We start from the raw sequence: 15412 nt of genomic DNA on the forward strand, positions 1-15412 counted from the left end.
TGTAACATCTATAAACCTAACTCACAAGGTGAGGGAATGCACTGCTCCTAAGTGAGCATAAGTCTGTAAAATAATTCCACTTGAGTAAAACTTAAAGGAGTTCACTTTCTCATAAAGTTTTATAAAAAGATGAATCCTCCCACAGGGATCACTATGCCAAATTTGGAATCTGTTCAATAACAGAACTGTGATATTGTAAGGATTACAGTCATTTAAATTTGGACACAACCCTAAGTATGCAACCTCTGACAAAGAGCCTTTGATCATGATAACCTCTAATACATCCTCACTACCATAACAGCATCTCATAAATCAGATTTACCATGTCCCCTTAACCTCAATGCACTCTCAAGTTATGCATTCGATCACTTCCACCATTCTGAGTGCCTGAATAGCTATAGCAATGAAAAGTGTCATCTTCTTTGCTAATCTGAATGAAAGGGAATGCATTTTTCTTTCTTTGCTACCTTATGTGGATACTTCTCACAAGACTCCTTTCCCTCAGCTTTTATTAAATCTTCAAAAAGATTCGGGTTGAAGCTATTACATAGACCTGCAGATCTAAAATTAAAAGCATTAAAGCTTTATCATGCTCTTCTCCTTGCCTTCTGGAAAGGAAGAAAACACCTGCATCTTGTCATGAAAAGGAATCTTATATGAGGACTAAGGACCTAAGACATTGTGGTTTTTAATAAGTAAGTACCATGACAATTTCAGCAGATTTTAAATACCAGTTACTTGGAGAGATAGGATTTCAATTTTTAGCTTTTTATGTGGGTCTAGACCCACATTCAAGACCACCTCCCTTTTAACAAACGGCCATGGAAATCATTAATGAATAATGCATAAATTCAAGCCAACAGAATCTTTATGCCATGCCAGTCTCTTATTCGCAGGAAATAAAATTAGAGCCCAAGGTGCAGTAGCTGATAACCGGAGAAATCCCGCTCTCACGCAGACACAATCATAGGCATAGTGTGGGAGAGCGCTGAACGTGCCGTTCCAAAAGGTTCAGAAGAACCTCTGCAGCAGAAGGTCTGACAGCACTCCTGGCAGCCAGCACTGGGCAGAGTTACAGCAGGCAGCATATGGGAAAAGACAGAAATTGGCCATCTGGAAGCCGGGAATTGCACAGGCCAGGGGATGCAGCGATAATGTAATTATAATCACTGCTTACTCTCTCTTTTTCAGCCAAACAGCTTTTTAAGGAATTTAGGCTGAAGCCTGAAATTAACTGTGAAACAGTCATGGTGTAATACAGCCACAAAACAATGAATGATAGTTTCTGCGTTTTGCTTTTGTAATAAACAGAGTGAGAGAGATCAGATTTTGGGTCACCTGCATTTCAATTACATTTACTTTGTCAAGTAGTTGCCACAAGTCAAACACCTTTCTCTACACTTGCAAGTTTCTTTGTAGCCTAATCTAACTATTAGATTCAAATTATAAAAAGGTTCAAATTATAATCGAAAGAAAGGTAAACAAACATTACTGTTCTCATAGAGTAAAAAGGTGTCACAACATGCCAGTTTCAGTTTGCCCTGGTTTTTCATTGAGACTGTGAAGACCTGGTCCACTACCTCAGTTCTGGTCTTTATTAGCCTTCAGGGCAATTTTATCCCTTTGTGTGGAGCTTCCAAATTAGGTTAGAAAAGTCAGGTAATTGGTTCAACTCACTCTATTGCTGGTGAAATACAGGGCTCTGCAAGCACTTCAGCTCTTAGTTGTCTATCTCTGTAGACTTCACGTAGATGAACTGAACTGATTAGTAAATTCTTTGAGATTTTCTATAGAAATTTATGTGTCCATGAGACAGTATTACCTTGACAGATTTTGAAATGCAAGGAAATGCTGATTTACCTTGCTTGTGATCCTTATTCTATTATTATCTTACAGATAATATAATAATAATTATAGGATTATTAAAGGATATTAATCTTATCCTTTCTACAAAGGAACTGTGACTGAGTGCTACTTTTGCAACACTACAAATGTGTTCCATTTCCATACAGACATAAGCACAAAAAACCAAAACAACTCCTGTTTATTCCATAGCCACACTTGCAGATAGTTTAACAGCAATCTCTTCTAAGAGCAGGCAGGGAAAAAAACTAATTACACAATCAAGCTGTATTAAAGATGAAGTGAAGAGGTTAAACCTTACACTGTTGTTCTGCTTTTAGAGGAGCTTTTTGGGAGAAACAAAACCGATTTTACTGTATTACTTACTTCAGCAAGGTTTGTCTTAGTTTTACTGGTTTGGTTTTGATTTCAGAGGAAATCAAACTATTTGAATACAGAAGTATCCTGATAAAAGATGGAAGTACATACAGGGCTTTATATAGTAAGAGCCTGCTACAAGGGACTGTGGATTTTAGAGCCTGGAAAAAAAAAATCTATAAGACAGGCTTTTGCATTTCACAGTAACTTCTTCACCAAACCCAAGAATTGGAGCTCGGCGTTCAATATACACCTCTAAGCAAAGACTGACTGTAAGACACTTAACATTATACATTTTTATCTGTTTTAAATGTTATATACTAATATGTTTATGCTTTGCTTATCCATTAAAGTAAGACCACCATGAAGCATTAATACATTAGAGGTTATACCATGGTTCTCTTACACACTCTGTAAAAGTAGGCATTGCACACATAATCACATCCTAATCTGCCAGCTTTTGCTGCAAGGCAAGAGGTTTTGGTACCTGGAACTACAACGGTTTCAAAAAGAGGAGGAATGATCTACCTTAGTTCTGCTGCTGTTTCAAGAGCCCTTATGTGAGAACAGCTTTCTGACTTGCTTTCTGTTCCAGCACTGTGGTGATCAGCTTTGGCAACAGCTCTGGGGCTTCCCACCTGCCTAACAATGGGTCAAATAAAATGCTGTTAAGGAATGGCTGAAATCTGTCTCAGTACAATTGTCTAAAACTGTAGCATGGATCAAATTTTTGTTTTTAAACTGATGGATACAGTCTTTCATGGGAGAATAAAGTACTTCAGAATAATTAGAAGTCCAGCAGTTAGGTAAGTAGCAATTATTTACCTGCATCTTAAATTAAGCCACATCACAGCAAAGTTCTGACTCGCCTAAATTGTAATTCTGAATGGGTACCAGCTCAGCTCTGCATCCATGGTTCTGTCATTTAACCCATTCACCCCATGAGAGTTCCCGCTACGAAAAGTAGCGACTACAGTGCAAGTGAACTTGCACAAAACAAATCGGTGTTTCCTCCCAAGAGCTCATGAACAATCAACACAGGGGCCTGAAATAAAGGGGTAATGTTTGTGGCTGACCTGCTCAGTAGTTTTTATACAGTCTGAAACTGCAGCACTCCATCTAGGATGCTGCAGGAAACCCTCCAGCTGGGTGGGGTTTGTCTGAGCTGGCTACTTTGCATAAGACAAACAAACTGCCCACGTAGGCACTGCACAGGCCAGACCTTCAGCTGCCATACCTTAACACTGCTATGCTGCCTGCCTGCATATACATTCACAAAGGATGAATTTAGTATCGTTTTTCTCCCCCATGGCAGGGCACTTGAATTTGTTGCTGAAAAGCCAAATACAACATGGCTTCTCAGCAGAACAAAATCAAACAGAAGAGTGCACTTCTGACACTTGAAACAGTGACAGTTTTATAATTGCACGTTCATACAAAAAAGGCTTAGTTGTAGAAAGTCAATTTATTGTTGAAATAAACGACTTATTTACAGAGATAGGTACTTTACAGTTTTACAAAGCAGCCAAAATTCTTCTCAGAATAAGGTATCAAAACAGTGACAAATTCAGCACTGTCTAAATGTAGTTTACTCCAGAAAGAAATCTACAGCAATCATTAAACTAAATCATACCAATCACATAATAAAATGCTGCCCCTTGCAACTACAATGGTATAAAAAGACATTATCAGTCAGGATCTAAGGGATTAAACATCTGCTATACTTCTTTCTTCTTGAGTATTAATGGACCTACATTATCTCCTGTTAATTCATTGTGCTTGTTGTGGGAGCCATCACAGACAGGGAACTGAAAGAAAACAGACATGAGGAATTAGAATAACTCTGTACAGCAATTGCAAGGTGATTTTTATACTTCTTCCTATACCAAGAGCACTTTGATAATGTTGCTACTACCTCTTATTATGTCCTGTTTCAATACCAAACTGTCTCCTATCAGACAGAGGACACATGATACTATGGAAAACAAACACTGTTAATGGGTAACTAGATTTGTGAGGTCCTAAAATAGCTGTTCTTAGACACAAAGTTAGGGATGAACCCTTTTCCATGAAAGAACAACAAGCAGAGCAGCCACTGCAGCTAGAAAGGGTTTAAAATTTACTGTGGAAATACTCTGAATAGATTTAATCATCTGCAACCAGAAAGTACTTTTTTAAGAAAAGCTGAAATACTTGGCTGAAGTGATTAGTCCAAAGTGAGAATAGTTGAGTGAGTTTCTTCAGTTCAAGGCAAATTTTTTCTGTTAAAACAGGAAAGCATTCAGTCCAGAGAGGACAAAACCAGAGTGCAGCCAGGACGTTCAAAATTGAATCAGGAAATTCAAACTGAGGCTAGATGAAAAACGCTCATTAACATCTGGCTGATTTCAGGGACAGACTGTCCAAACCAGTCATCTGACTGCTCTGAACCTGTTGGGGATATGCTGCCTCTCACCAACACAGGCCCAGTCTTACTTTCATTCTAATATGAACAACAGGTCAACATTCACCACTGAAGCCCTGATAAAAACATGCAAGTTTCAATCTCTAATCCTACAGCAGCGCAATGTCTTACCGTCTTCGAACGCCAACACCTGCAGTAAGCTTTAGTGAGGCACAGATCTTCGATGTTTATTTCATTCACTACTTTGGGATTTTCCTTCTGGATCTTAAGGTTAATCAAGCTATCCTTCTGCTGCTTCTTCTTGGGGAGGAAGGGACGAACAGCGAGGTAACCAAGCAGGGCCAGCACGCCCAGGAAAGGCAACAACCGCAGCCATTCTGAAACTAAACACAGGTGGGATTTAGATTGGCACTTAAGTTTGGTGCAGTGTCAGCTGCTTTTAAAATGGCTTAGGCTGAGGGTAGGGAATGGAGCTGCTCAGTGAGCAAGGCTCTTATGAAGAAAGAAAACACAGATTAAATCCTGGGGTTTACTACATCCAAAGTAAAAATCTCACTCCTAGAATTTCATTTAAATTTTAAGACTCTAGAGGATGATTCAGTGGAAGATAATACATCCAAAACAAGATTTACTGGAGTGGGGAACCCTAAAATTACAGGGGTTCTGCTCACTTGCAGTAAACCAGCACTTGTGCTAGCAAACTGGGCATGATTACCTGTGGTAAGTACACTCACTGCAGGTATCCTAACACTCTGTATATGAAAAATTATTCAATACATTTTATAACTGAATTTTTATTTGCTTCTTTCATGTTTTTCTCTTCTTGAAAGTTTTTATCATTTTATTTGTTCCAAGTTTATTTAGAAACTTTTGGTTGAAATTATGCAGAGTATTAGGCAAACACTAGCAAAACCTTTCCCAATCCTTTTGGTTTTGTTTTTCAGACCTCCGCTCAGGGATCTGCAAAAAAGTTTCTACAGCTCAGAGAAAGAGATCTGAGATCAGTAACTCAAGTGGCAAGGAATTACTTTTTACCAAAATAAGGAACCTCTTTTAAGTACAGGTAAAAGATACAAGTATCCACTGCAGGCTTGTCTGCCTTGCTGTATCATTATAAATCTTCTAGGTATAAGGGTGAGAGAAGACTTACTGAACTTTCTAAGAAATTCATCAATACTTTGCGTAAGATCTATATATATATTGAAGGTGGATGCACTTTTCCAGCAGAACATGCTGTGACAATACTCCAGCGTAATTTAAGTACCACGGTGAAATAAAGGTTGACAGCATTTTTCTGCATTTCTGAGGAATATATTAACTCTAAACACTCACAGAGAAGAGAGTTTAAAAATACTTTTAAAAAAGGCAAAACAACGTAGTGTAATGACCTGGAGCACAAACAGCTGCACAAGCACTTTGTAAGACGACACTGCAATCAAGTTACTCTTCTAAATTACTTAGGATCAGAACATAGCAAAATTCTGTTTTGCAGTTTGTTTTTTGAAATTAGGATTATGAAAAAACGCAATAGAGCAGGTTAAGGATGCTAGGTGGGTTGTAGCTCTCAGAAAATACATTATTGTGTATAGCTTGATTTTATTTGTACTAATAAAGCACACAGTTATGCTAACACTTTTCCAATTAGAATACAGTAGATTTTTCTTAAAAATTTGATTATTCTGGAAGTACATCGTGATGAAAATACTTTGTGGGACTAATTTTATGTTCTTTGTGTTTTCTATAGCCTTTGACATTACAGCCACAAATAGTGCATTTATCTGGAAATACATCATGGCTGCAAAAATCCTAAAGGCACTGCAAGAACTGTCAGTAATTACTTCACTGCAGTTTTGGGTCCCTCACTACAACAAAGACATTGAGGTGCTGGAGCGAGTCCAGAGAAGGGCAATGGAGCACAAGTGTGATGAGGAGCATCTGAGGGAGCCAGGGGTGTTTAGCCTGGGAAAAATGAGGCTGAGGGGTGGTGACCTTATCACTCTCTACAGCTACCTGAAAGGAGGTTGTACCCATGTGGAAGACTGGCCTCTTCTCCCAGGTAACAAGTGACAGGATGGGTGGAAATGGCCTCAAGTTGTGCTGGGGGAGGTTTAGATTGAATATTAGGAAAAATTTCTTCACTGAAAGTGTGGTCAGACTTTGAAACAGGCTGCTCAGGGAAGTGGTGGAGCTGTCATCCCTCAAAATGTTCTCAAGGCACTCTGGTTTAGGGGGTATGGTTTAGCAGTGAACATGGAAGTGCTGAGCTAAAGGCTGGACTCAATGATCTCAGACTCAACGATCTCAGAGGTCTTTTCCACCTTCAATGATTCTATGATCTCAATATAGTTCAAAACTCCCTGATACAACATCAAAATCAGAACAGTAGTTGTGGGAGACTCATAACTAGTTGGGTTCATCCAAACGAAACAGGAACATGATAGCTGTAACCTCTGAGAAGGGAGATTAAAAACAAACATGAATAGGAAGTACAAGGATATCATTTGTAATAGTTATTATTTAACATTTTTACCATACTAACTGCTGATAAATAGTTGTCCCCACTAGCCAGTGATTTCTTTGCTTATTTCTAATCTGGGAGCCTTTGGAAAGCCCCTAATTACACCAGTGTTTACACTAATCATAAAGTGACTTGTTATTGCCAAAAGACCACTAGAAGTTCATGCGTTTAAACTGAAAAATCCACATCATCGTGCTTCTAGGGCAAGAGATACAAGATACTGTGACAAAGTAAAAAAAGTCAGAGATCTTTGGGCTGGGTGGGCAGCAGTGAGAGAAAAGCTTCACCAAAACTACTGCAATGATGTCTTTCTACAACTGTAAGCTGTTCTGTGTTTTTGAAGCCATTCATACCTTTCTGAAAGAGATGTAAGGCAATTCACAAGACTCTTTATTTTCACAGCTGACAACTCAGAGTTCAGCAATTACTTTGATTCTGGAGATCCTTTATCAGTTCTGCTGCATGGGAAGAAACAGCCTTTGGAGACAGAAATGAAGAGCAGTATATCGAAGAGGTTAGTCTTCTAACTTGTGTTAGATAGAGATTGATCCCAAAGAAAAGTTCTGGAAAGTATCAGAGACCAGAGAATTCCAAGAAGCTGAGGCCACGGACCATAGGCCACAGTTACATTTTCAAGGAGAGGCTGTCCTAATTTTTAGTCCAACAGTAATAAGTCCAACAACATAAGAAACACATACACTGGGAACTGAAAGGGACAGGCCAGACACTGAGTCAAATCAAAGCAGGTGTTCCCTGCTTGTCTTGCATCAACTATGACTTTGATATCTCCCACTCTAATTTATGTTTCAGCTAATTTCTGTGGAAACGAACCTATGCAGACCCCAAAGCAGCCTCTTACAGTAACAGCTCAACTGTAAACCAAAATTTTAACGAGTATTAGCCACCAGACAAAATGAAGATTTGAACTGTGATTGTATATCCTCTAAAGTGATGAAATTCTTCATGCAAATTCAAATTACTTACTAATTACATTCCCCTCAGAACTAATAAGCAGATGTATGCTAACTGTGTTCAGTCGTCTGCTCTTCTGAGGTGAACGTCTGTGCCATTTTAATGACACCTTCAAAGATGCAAAGCAATGCTGGCATGAGACAACACTGTTCATTTCACTGAACTTGAGAAGGGAAGGTTAAAGCAGCTATGACAGAACACTGAAAGAGGCCTCTGAACAGCAGCAGCATGGTAACTTAGATATCCACTTTCAAACCCAAGGTCAAACTTTCTTTCCTTCCTGCCTTATAGCATTTGCCTTCAGGAGTTATATGTGTTAGACGTTAACAGTCTTTCTCTTCAAGCAAGCAGTTTTTCATTCTGGTTTGGTAAGGTCACAACAGACCATAAGTGTCAAGATTTTTAATCAGCACACTATAACACACATCCTATAAAAACAAAGGTGCTCCTTATAGCTTTGGTTTGTTGTTTCAACAACTGATGTGCTACAAGAACTGAGGTTGCATCTGCCTGGAAGATAATGAAAGTTTATAGAAGCAATAAAAGAGCTAACAAGCAAAGGACCGCACCGTTCCAAATCTAGGATCTGACCTGCCTTTGCAAACAAGGTCTATGCTGGCAAGTGTTTTGTAGTGCTGGTCCCTAGAGATGCCACCAGAGGACAGATACTAATGCACTTTAAATGTTTTTACATCAATATTATTTCTCACTTTCCAAAAAGACGCAAAGAAAAATGCTTTACATGTTTGATACGCCATTTGCCAAAGAATATACTCTGTAATTTGTAGTAGTAAACACAAAAGAGAACATTAATCTAATCTTCTCTATTGTCTAACAGTCTTTCACTATTGGTAGTTCACTGCAAAATAACCCTGCTCTTAGAGGCTTATGACTTAAGGACAGGACAGACTATGAGCACAGCAGCAAGAGAGAAGAGGCAGCATTTGCTGAAGCGATCATTTTCTCACGTGAAACCTAAGACTGACAGCAGCTCTGAGTGCATGTAAGCACAAGACTCTTCAATGAGCAACAACGTTTGAATGACTTTCAATAACCTTTAAGCACTAAAGGATGATATTTTTTTTAATTTAGGTGCCTAGGATGAGCTGTCCTATGATTTACTTTTCCAAAGTCTCACCACGTTGCATTTGTCCTATGCTGTTACTTTAAGTGCCTTGTACAGTTTTGCTTTTTTTTCTTCCATTTACATTCAAATCCACCCTAAGAGGGAGATGTATAAGCATGACAGCAGATACTATTCTAGCTTACTATTAAAAAAAAATGTAAAAATGTTTTTTCTATAGCTATGTATTTTTTAATTATACCTTCATTTCCCAGTTTTAGAGTCCAGTCAAAAAAAATCACGGAGGCAAGGATCTTTTTCAGGTATGCTCATTAAATTCTATCAGTTCTCAAAAGCAGTTTCTGACTTGGTCCTTCTTTTACCCCTATTTAATATTTTTGGGTCTGACATTTCCCATGTTTTGTCTTCACTTAGGATACCGTTGTTTGCTTCTTGCTTTCCCTTCAAATTCAAGAAAGTATCTGGCAATGGGGTAAATAACATGACAGCAGAACAGTTCTCCCCCCCCCCCCCCCCCCCCCCCCCCCCCCCCGATCACTCAATGAAAAAAACTAAACAAAAACCAAACGAGTCCTGACTGGTTTTCAGAGTGTGTTCTCAGAGGTTTTCAGAATAAACTGTATTACTACTATGTATTGTGAATAAATAAAGACTGCACAAATAATGCTGTTACAGAAATACACGTTTGGAAAAATGGAGCAATAAGAGACTAAAGTATTACTAAGCTTAATAAATTTTGTCAACTTGTGGTTAAAAGCACAATGACTTAAGTAGGAAACTGACAAATGATAGGAATAGGAGAATCTGTGTTGTTCTGCAGCTTATTTTATCCCCTTCCTCCCAACTTTGTAGGAGCTGAATTTCTCTATTTGGTAAATATAATTAACAGTTTTTCAAATGAAAGAGTAGTTGTGGAAAGAAAATGTTCATTCAGAAGAGGTTTGCTTGTCCTGAGAAAGATAATGGGGACTTACAGTTTACAAGCAGCATAAACATGGTGGGGAAAATAAAGTACTCAAACCTGGCTTTAAATAAATTCTGCCTGTTCTAAATTTAACAATTTTCCATCACTATTACAGTCACAGGATACCTTAGCGCTGCGAGATACAAGGCTGACTCTGCCCTTTGAAGAATTTTTCTACTCTCGGTGAGTTTCTGCTGTGAGAGCATTCCTGTTATTTATTACTGCCGAACTAATCTTGTCACTCGACACTGCCTGAGGTCCTGCCTATATCAGCGCAGCCGACCCTGGGCTCTGGGAGCCACAGACTGCAGAGCGCTGCAAAGCCCTGAACGCCCAGAGGACACCCCAGTGTTCTGTTTTCTTTCGCTCCGTGACAGGGCTACGATGAATGAACGGGTATTTTTCACTCCCTTACCCGGAAAATACTTAAGAAAAAATATTAAATTAAAAAAAAAAAATCAACAAAACAACAAACCCGCTAATTTTTGGTATGTAATAGGCTTCCAAAATGAGGTGGTTTTGTTGTTGTTTGTTGGTTTTTTTTTTTAACTCGGTACAAATGCCGTCTTCAGCCTGTGAAGCAGAGGACGAGGCCATGTTTCAGGCCTCCAGCTAAAATCCCATTCCCTGTACGCTCTCACGGCCTCTGGCTCGCCGGCGTCGGCACCGAGAGGAATTTTTAAGCACAACGCCAACACTTCACTCCGTCGCCGCGCTTTACCCCGGCAGCTCCCACCTCCCTCCCAGAGCGCCCAGAGCTCCCGTCTGTCGGGTCGTTCCCGCCGCTGGGAAAGTTCAGGGTTTGGGGTTCCCCGTTCCGTGACGGAGACAGCGCGCGATGCCCCGGCGCGAGGGGCGGGAGCCGGAGGGGCGGGAAGGGGCTCCCTCTGCCCCCGCTCACCTGTGAGGCGGATGAAGCCGCCGACGCTCTCGGGCAGCGGCAGGCGCTTGAGGTAGGCGGGCAGCTGGACCTTGACGATGCGGGCCAGGGTCTCCAGCACCATGGCTGGGATGTGCGTCCCCGCGCGCCGCCACGGGATGCTCCCGCCGCGCACGCGCCCGGGGGCGGCGCCGCGCACGCGCCCGGGCGGCCGGCCTCGCTCTTCGCGCTGCCGCCGCCAGGGGGCGCTGCCGCCAGCGAAGGGGGGGCGGGAGCGCTCCCGCCGCCAGGGGGCGCGCGGGCGGGAAGGGAAGGGAAGAGGGAGAGGGAAGGAAGAGAAGAGAAGAGGGAGAGGGAGCATGGCTGGAATAATACGTGGCTTATGCTTTACAGGCTGCATTTTAATTACCCGTCGTCACCCCTTCTGCATTCGGGTTGCATTCCGCACTGAAGGTCAGTTCAAATATCTTGAAGTAAAAAGACTTGAAGATTTTTCTTCTTGCGAGTGAGGTAGGGCAGCGTGAGCACTGAGAGGTTTAGTGCTAGAGGCAGAGGCGCACCTGCCTTGTGTTTGGCAATAGTTTGCACAGAACAAGCTCTCTCTCCACCTTTGATTTCATTTCACTTCACTTTTATGCCAAGGAGACTGGTCATTTTTTTGCATAGAAAATCCCCCCCCGGTATAGCCAGGTGAAATAATGTGAAGTATGAGCCATTCTGAGTCAATGTAGGCAATCCATCCAGACCTGGAGGCTCTAGCATTAATCCCTTGGTCATGACAACACCATTTGGTTTAAGATGCTTTGCTGCCACCATGAGTGAATCTATCGAGTGCTAATAGCATATAGCACAGAGCACAAGCAGGAAAGCTGAAGCAGCACAACCCTTGAAGACCTGTCTCCTTCCTTACGTGATCCTGACTGAAGCACAGATTTCTCTCCTCCCTCACTGTACCAAAACCACACCATATCTGCCCATATCAACTGTGCACTTCTGCTCGCCCAGAATTGGTGTTCAAGAAGTTTTGGGTTAGGGTAATATGGTTCCACAAGGCAATGGAAGAGTAATTATAGGTATATCTTGAGTCAGATGAACCCACTGGTCTGTCTTTGGCTGAAACTACTCAGCAGTTACGTTTCTCTTGTGTTGACTAGGATGTACAAACCTAGCGCTAGATCTCTTTCACTAGCTTGCTTTAATGATCAATTCCAAGCAATCTTAACCAAAAGTTAAAATCACCATAGGAACTAAAGAAAAAAAAAAAAACAAAAAAACACACCAAAACACACACACACACACACAAAATGCTACCAGAAACAAATACTGGAATCTAGGTTTAAGACAAGCAAATCCAACATATTTGTGCTTCTGACCTGAACATGACTTTTCTACCTGTGACTCTACATTAACATTTCCTGATGAATCATCATCTTTTGCTAGTGGGAATATTCCTGTGATCTCATGGTATCTACATTCCCTACCTCACCTAAATTTATCCATGTAATGAATATGTCTGCTGTCCTAAGATGATTCCTTCTTGTTTAGGCAAATGCCTGCTGATAAACAAGGTAATGAAGGAGTAAAACATTTGGTTATTCCTGTAAAAATTACACATCAGATGTTGTGATGTAACCTTGTTTGTGAGACTTTCTGGGGAAAGAATACATAGAGCTGAAGATACATAAGGTAAATCCTCTAGTTCTGAATCAAACAGCTTCACACTGAAGTTGAGAGCCTCTGTTCTTCCCTCCTCCTCACCCCTTCCTTCTGCTCTTCCAGCCTTCTCTGGATGCTAGCTGTGATACTGGGAGCACAGCTGATGATCCTGAATCCCACTGTGCTGCCTTTGATCAGTGCTGCACTCAGCACACTGTGAATCAATCCACACGTGTGACAGAGGGGAACTGCTCATGCTGCTCCTTGTCTGTCCATGGAGGTATCAGCTGACGTGAGTCATGGACACGTTTGGCATATGAAAGTCTGAGAGTCATAGATTATGAGAAACCTATAAAGGAAATGAAACCTGAATGAGATTCTTAACTGAAGGGGAGGTAAAATATCTTCTTTAGAAGTCCACTTTGAACTGGAGCTCAGGAGATGCACATTCACCCTGCAGTTTGGCTGCAGACTTCCTGTTTGGTTTAAGGTGGAAAATGTAAGCTCCAGGCTTGCTCAGTCCTGCAGAAAAGAGCAGTGTTTTACACAGTAGTCCATCTTCAGGGACCACATTATGGGGTCAGAACTTAAGATCAGTCAACATCAGGAGGTTTATTAGGTAGGTGTGATGTCTTCCTTCTGTTACACATTTAACACTCTATGTAGACATTCTTATTCCAGAGGCAGATTGCTACTTTAGGATTCTATCAGCATGCTTTTCAACTCAAATAGCAGTACTGTTTGGTATCCGGAAAATTTTCTAGCTTTTTGGGTGGACAGTAACATGCAACAATTCATTCTTGCATATTTAGCTTCTGTTTTTGAACTGTTAAAAATTAGAGATTGCCTCTGCTTGTGTGTTTCGTGCTAAACTTGGCCACTGAAATTCTTGTATTGGGAGGTATACAGGAGTTGCAGTATTAAAAATAACAGCACAAAGAGACAGTTATAGTTACTTGAACAGAACCTAGGTCACCCATACTGATTTCAGCACTAAGTATCCTCTGTCACTGGGATTTTTCATCTAGCAAGAACATTACAGCTAAAATGGAGCTTACATGAAAAGAGCTGCATAATTAGGGCTAGCTCAGGTCTTTGACATTTGGAATTCCCAAAACATAGCCCAAATGAGAAGATGCCCAATTAACTTACTACTGTGCATGCTTTGATAACAATGGTAGAAAAGTTCGTGGTGCATAATTTAGTCTTGTCACTACAACATTGCTGCATTGGTCCAGCACCCAGTAGAAATAAGAGTTAACGTTATCCTTCAGCATCCTCAAGCTGGTGGTCCAACAGACTGAACATACTTGAAGAAAATCTGGCTGTGTTCCTCCTTTTCCCTTCAAAAATTGCTTAATTTCCCTCTGCCTTTAATTCTGCTGTAAAATGAGATGATACTTACTGGACTGTCTAGAACACTAAGATTTGCAAAGGAAAAGAACATTTGCAAGTTGTATATATTTCTTTTTTTTTACCAAGTACATGTCAGTAAGGATAAAAGATGAAAGGTTCTGAGGCAGCAAACAGACAATTCTTCCATCTGTAAAACAAACCTAAATAGTACAGTAATTTGCTCAGCATTCTTTCATGGTAATGAGATTTTCTATCAACAGAATATCTTGTATTGTTAAAACCATTTTCTTGGAATTGGTATTGCCATTTTCCAAACTGAGCACCAGGAATAATATCTGCAGCAGGCAAAAGTACTTTTGTTAACTAAAAACTATCCTTCCACCACAGTGCTGGCTCCTGTGATCAGCAAACACAAGCCTCCATCTAGGAGGAAAGCAGATCTCTCCTTTTGTATTTGAATCATTTCACAGTGGGATATGATTAGCTGCTGTTCCTGCTGTATGCAAGGATCTCTCTTCTCCACTTCCCCAAAAGCAAACAAAACCATTCCACCCCAGAAGAGCTGTAGGAACTGTGATTCATTTCATGCACTGTCTCTGTCAGCTAGTTATGCAGCACTGTCAACACCCAACTATTAAATAATTGAATCTCAGAAATGGAGGACACCGGCTTAAAATTGGACATAAGACCATGTATTTATATACAGTTACTTTCCTCTTTTTTATGCTTAAGAACATTGCAAGCAAGTTGCAACTGCACTGCCTGCAGGTTAGGTTTTCACTTTGTATTTTTACATTCAGAGGTTTAGATGCCTTCAGAAGAAAGCTGAGATTGACATCCTTTCACTTGGCTCTGAGACCTGGCACCTTAAGAGGCTTCTGCTGGTGTTTATTGAAAATAGCTACTTGTTTATGGTTGGCAAAGTGTTCCAGAGAAAAATACGTTAAGGAAACAAATCACATTTATAACAGAACCAATGGGGTTATTTTGTGATAGCATAATGTTCGTATTATAAAATTACTCCTAAATGAGCATGGCATTACTTTCTAATCTAACTAATGTCCAAGAATTTTACCATGTAACAATTATATTTTGAAAACAGGTGCTATCGTGATTGCCTAAGTAACTGCAGTGTCCTACTAACAGAATGTTATTGTTGAATTTTTAAATTCCCTGAGGCTTAGAACAGCATTTATTGTTGCAGATTGTAGAGAATTAGTTTTGGAAAATAATGAAAACAAGAACATAAAGAAAAATGGCAAGATTTCTAAGAATTGGATCAAGTTCCAATATGGCAACTTTGTGCATGAGAGAACAGAGCAGTAGATTCTGTTTTTATTTATTCAAGAAAAATGCCA

General features: G+C 40.4%; 1 protein-coding gene across 1 annotated transcript; it reads right to left on the reverse strand.

The window, feature by feature from the left end:
- Positions 1 to 3666: 3666 nt before the first annotated feature.
- Positions 3667 to 11225, reverse strand: CISD2 (CDGSH iron sulfur domain 2). The gene is made up of 3 exons (XM_027904089.1): positions 11064 to 11225; positions 4796 to 5007; positions 3667 to 4028 (listed from the first exon to the last, which is right to left on the reverse strand). Exons 1-3 carry the CDS (start codon positions 11164 to 11166, stop codon positions 3939 to 3941), a joined length of 405 nt encoding a protein of 134 aa, XP_027759890.1. The 5' UTR covers positions 11167 to 11225; the 3' UTR covers positions 3667 to 3938.
- Between the last annotated feature and the right edge of the window lie 4187 nt (positions 11226 to 15412).

Source organism: Empidonax traillii, unplaced genomic scaffold, assembly GCF_003031625.1.
Source record: "Empidonax traillii isolate 1590-97213 ecotype Southwest subspecies unplaced genomic scaffold, ASM303162v1 scaffold1008:size296636, whole genome shotgun sequence".
In the NCBI taxonomy this organism is placed as follows: domain Eukaryota; kingdom Metazoa; phylum Chordata; class Aves; order Passeriformes; family Tyrannidae; genus Empidonax; species Empidonax traillii.

What these genes read in the sequence shown, in the direction of transcription:
- CISD2 (XM_027904089.1), bottom strand. Translation starts at nt 11,166, where the DNA reads ATGGTGCTGGAGACCCTGGCCCGCATCGTCAAGGTCCAGCTGCCCGCC. An exon ending in CGGCTTCATCCGCCTCACAG is followed by an intron (nt 5,008 to 11,063) that starts GTGAGCGGGGGC and finishes ACCTGTGTTTAG; the next exon opens with TTTCAGAATGGCTGCGGTTG. An exon ending in GGTGTTGGCGTTCGAAGACG is followed by an intron (nt 4,029 to 4,795) that starts GTAAGACATTGC and finishes GTTTTCTTTCAG; the next exon opens with TTCCCTGTCTGTGATGGCTC.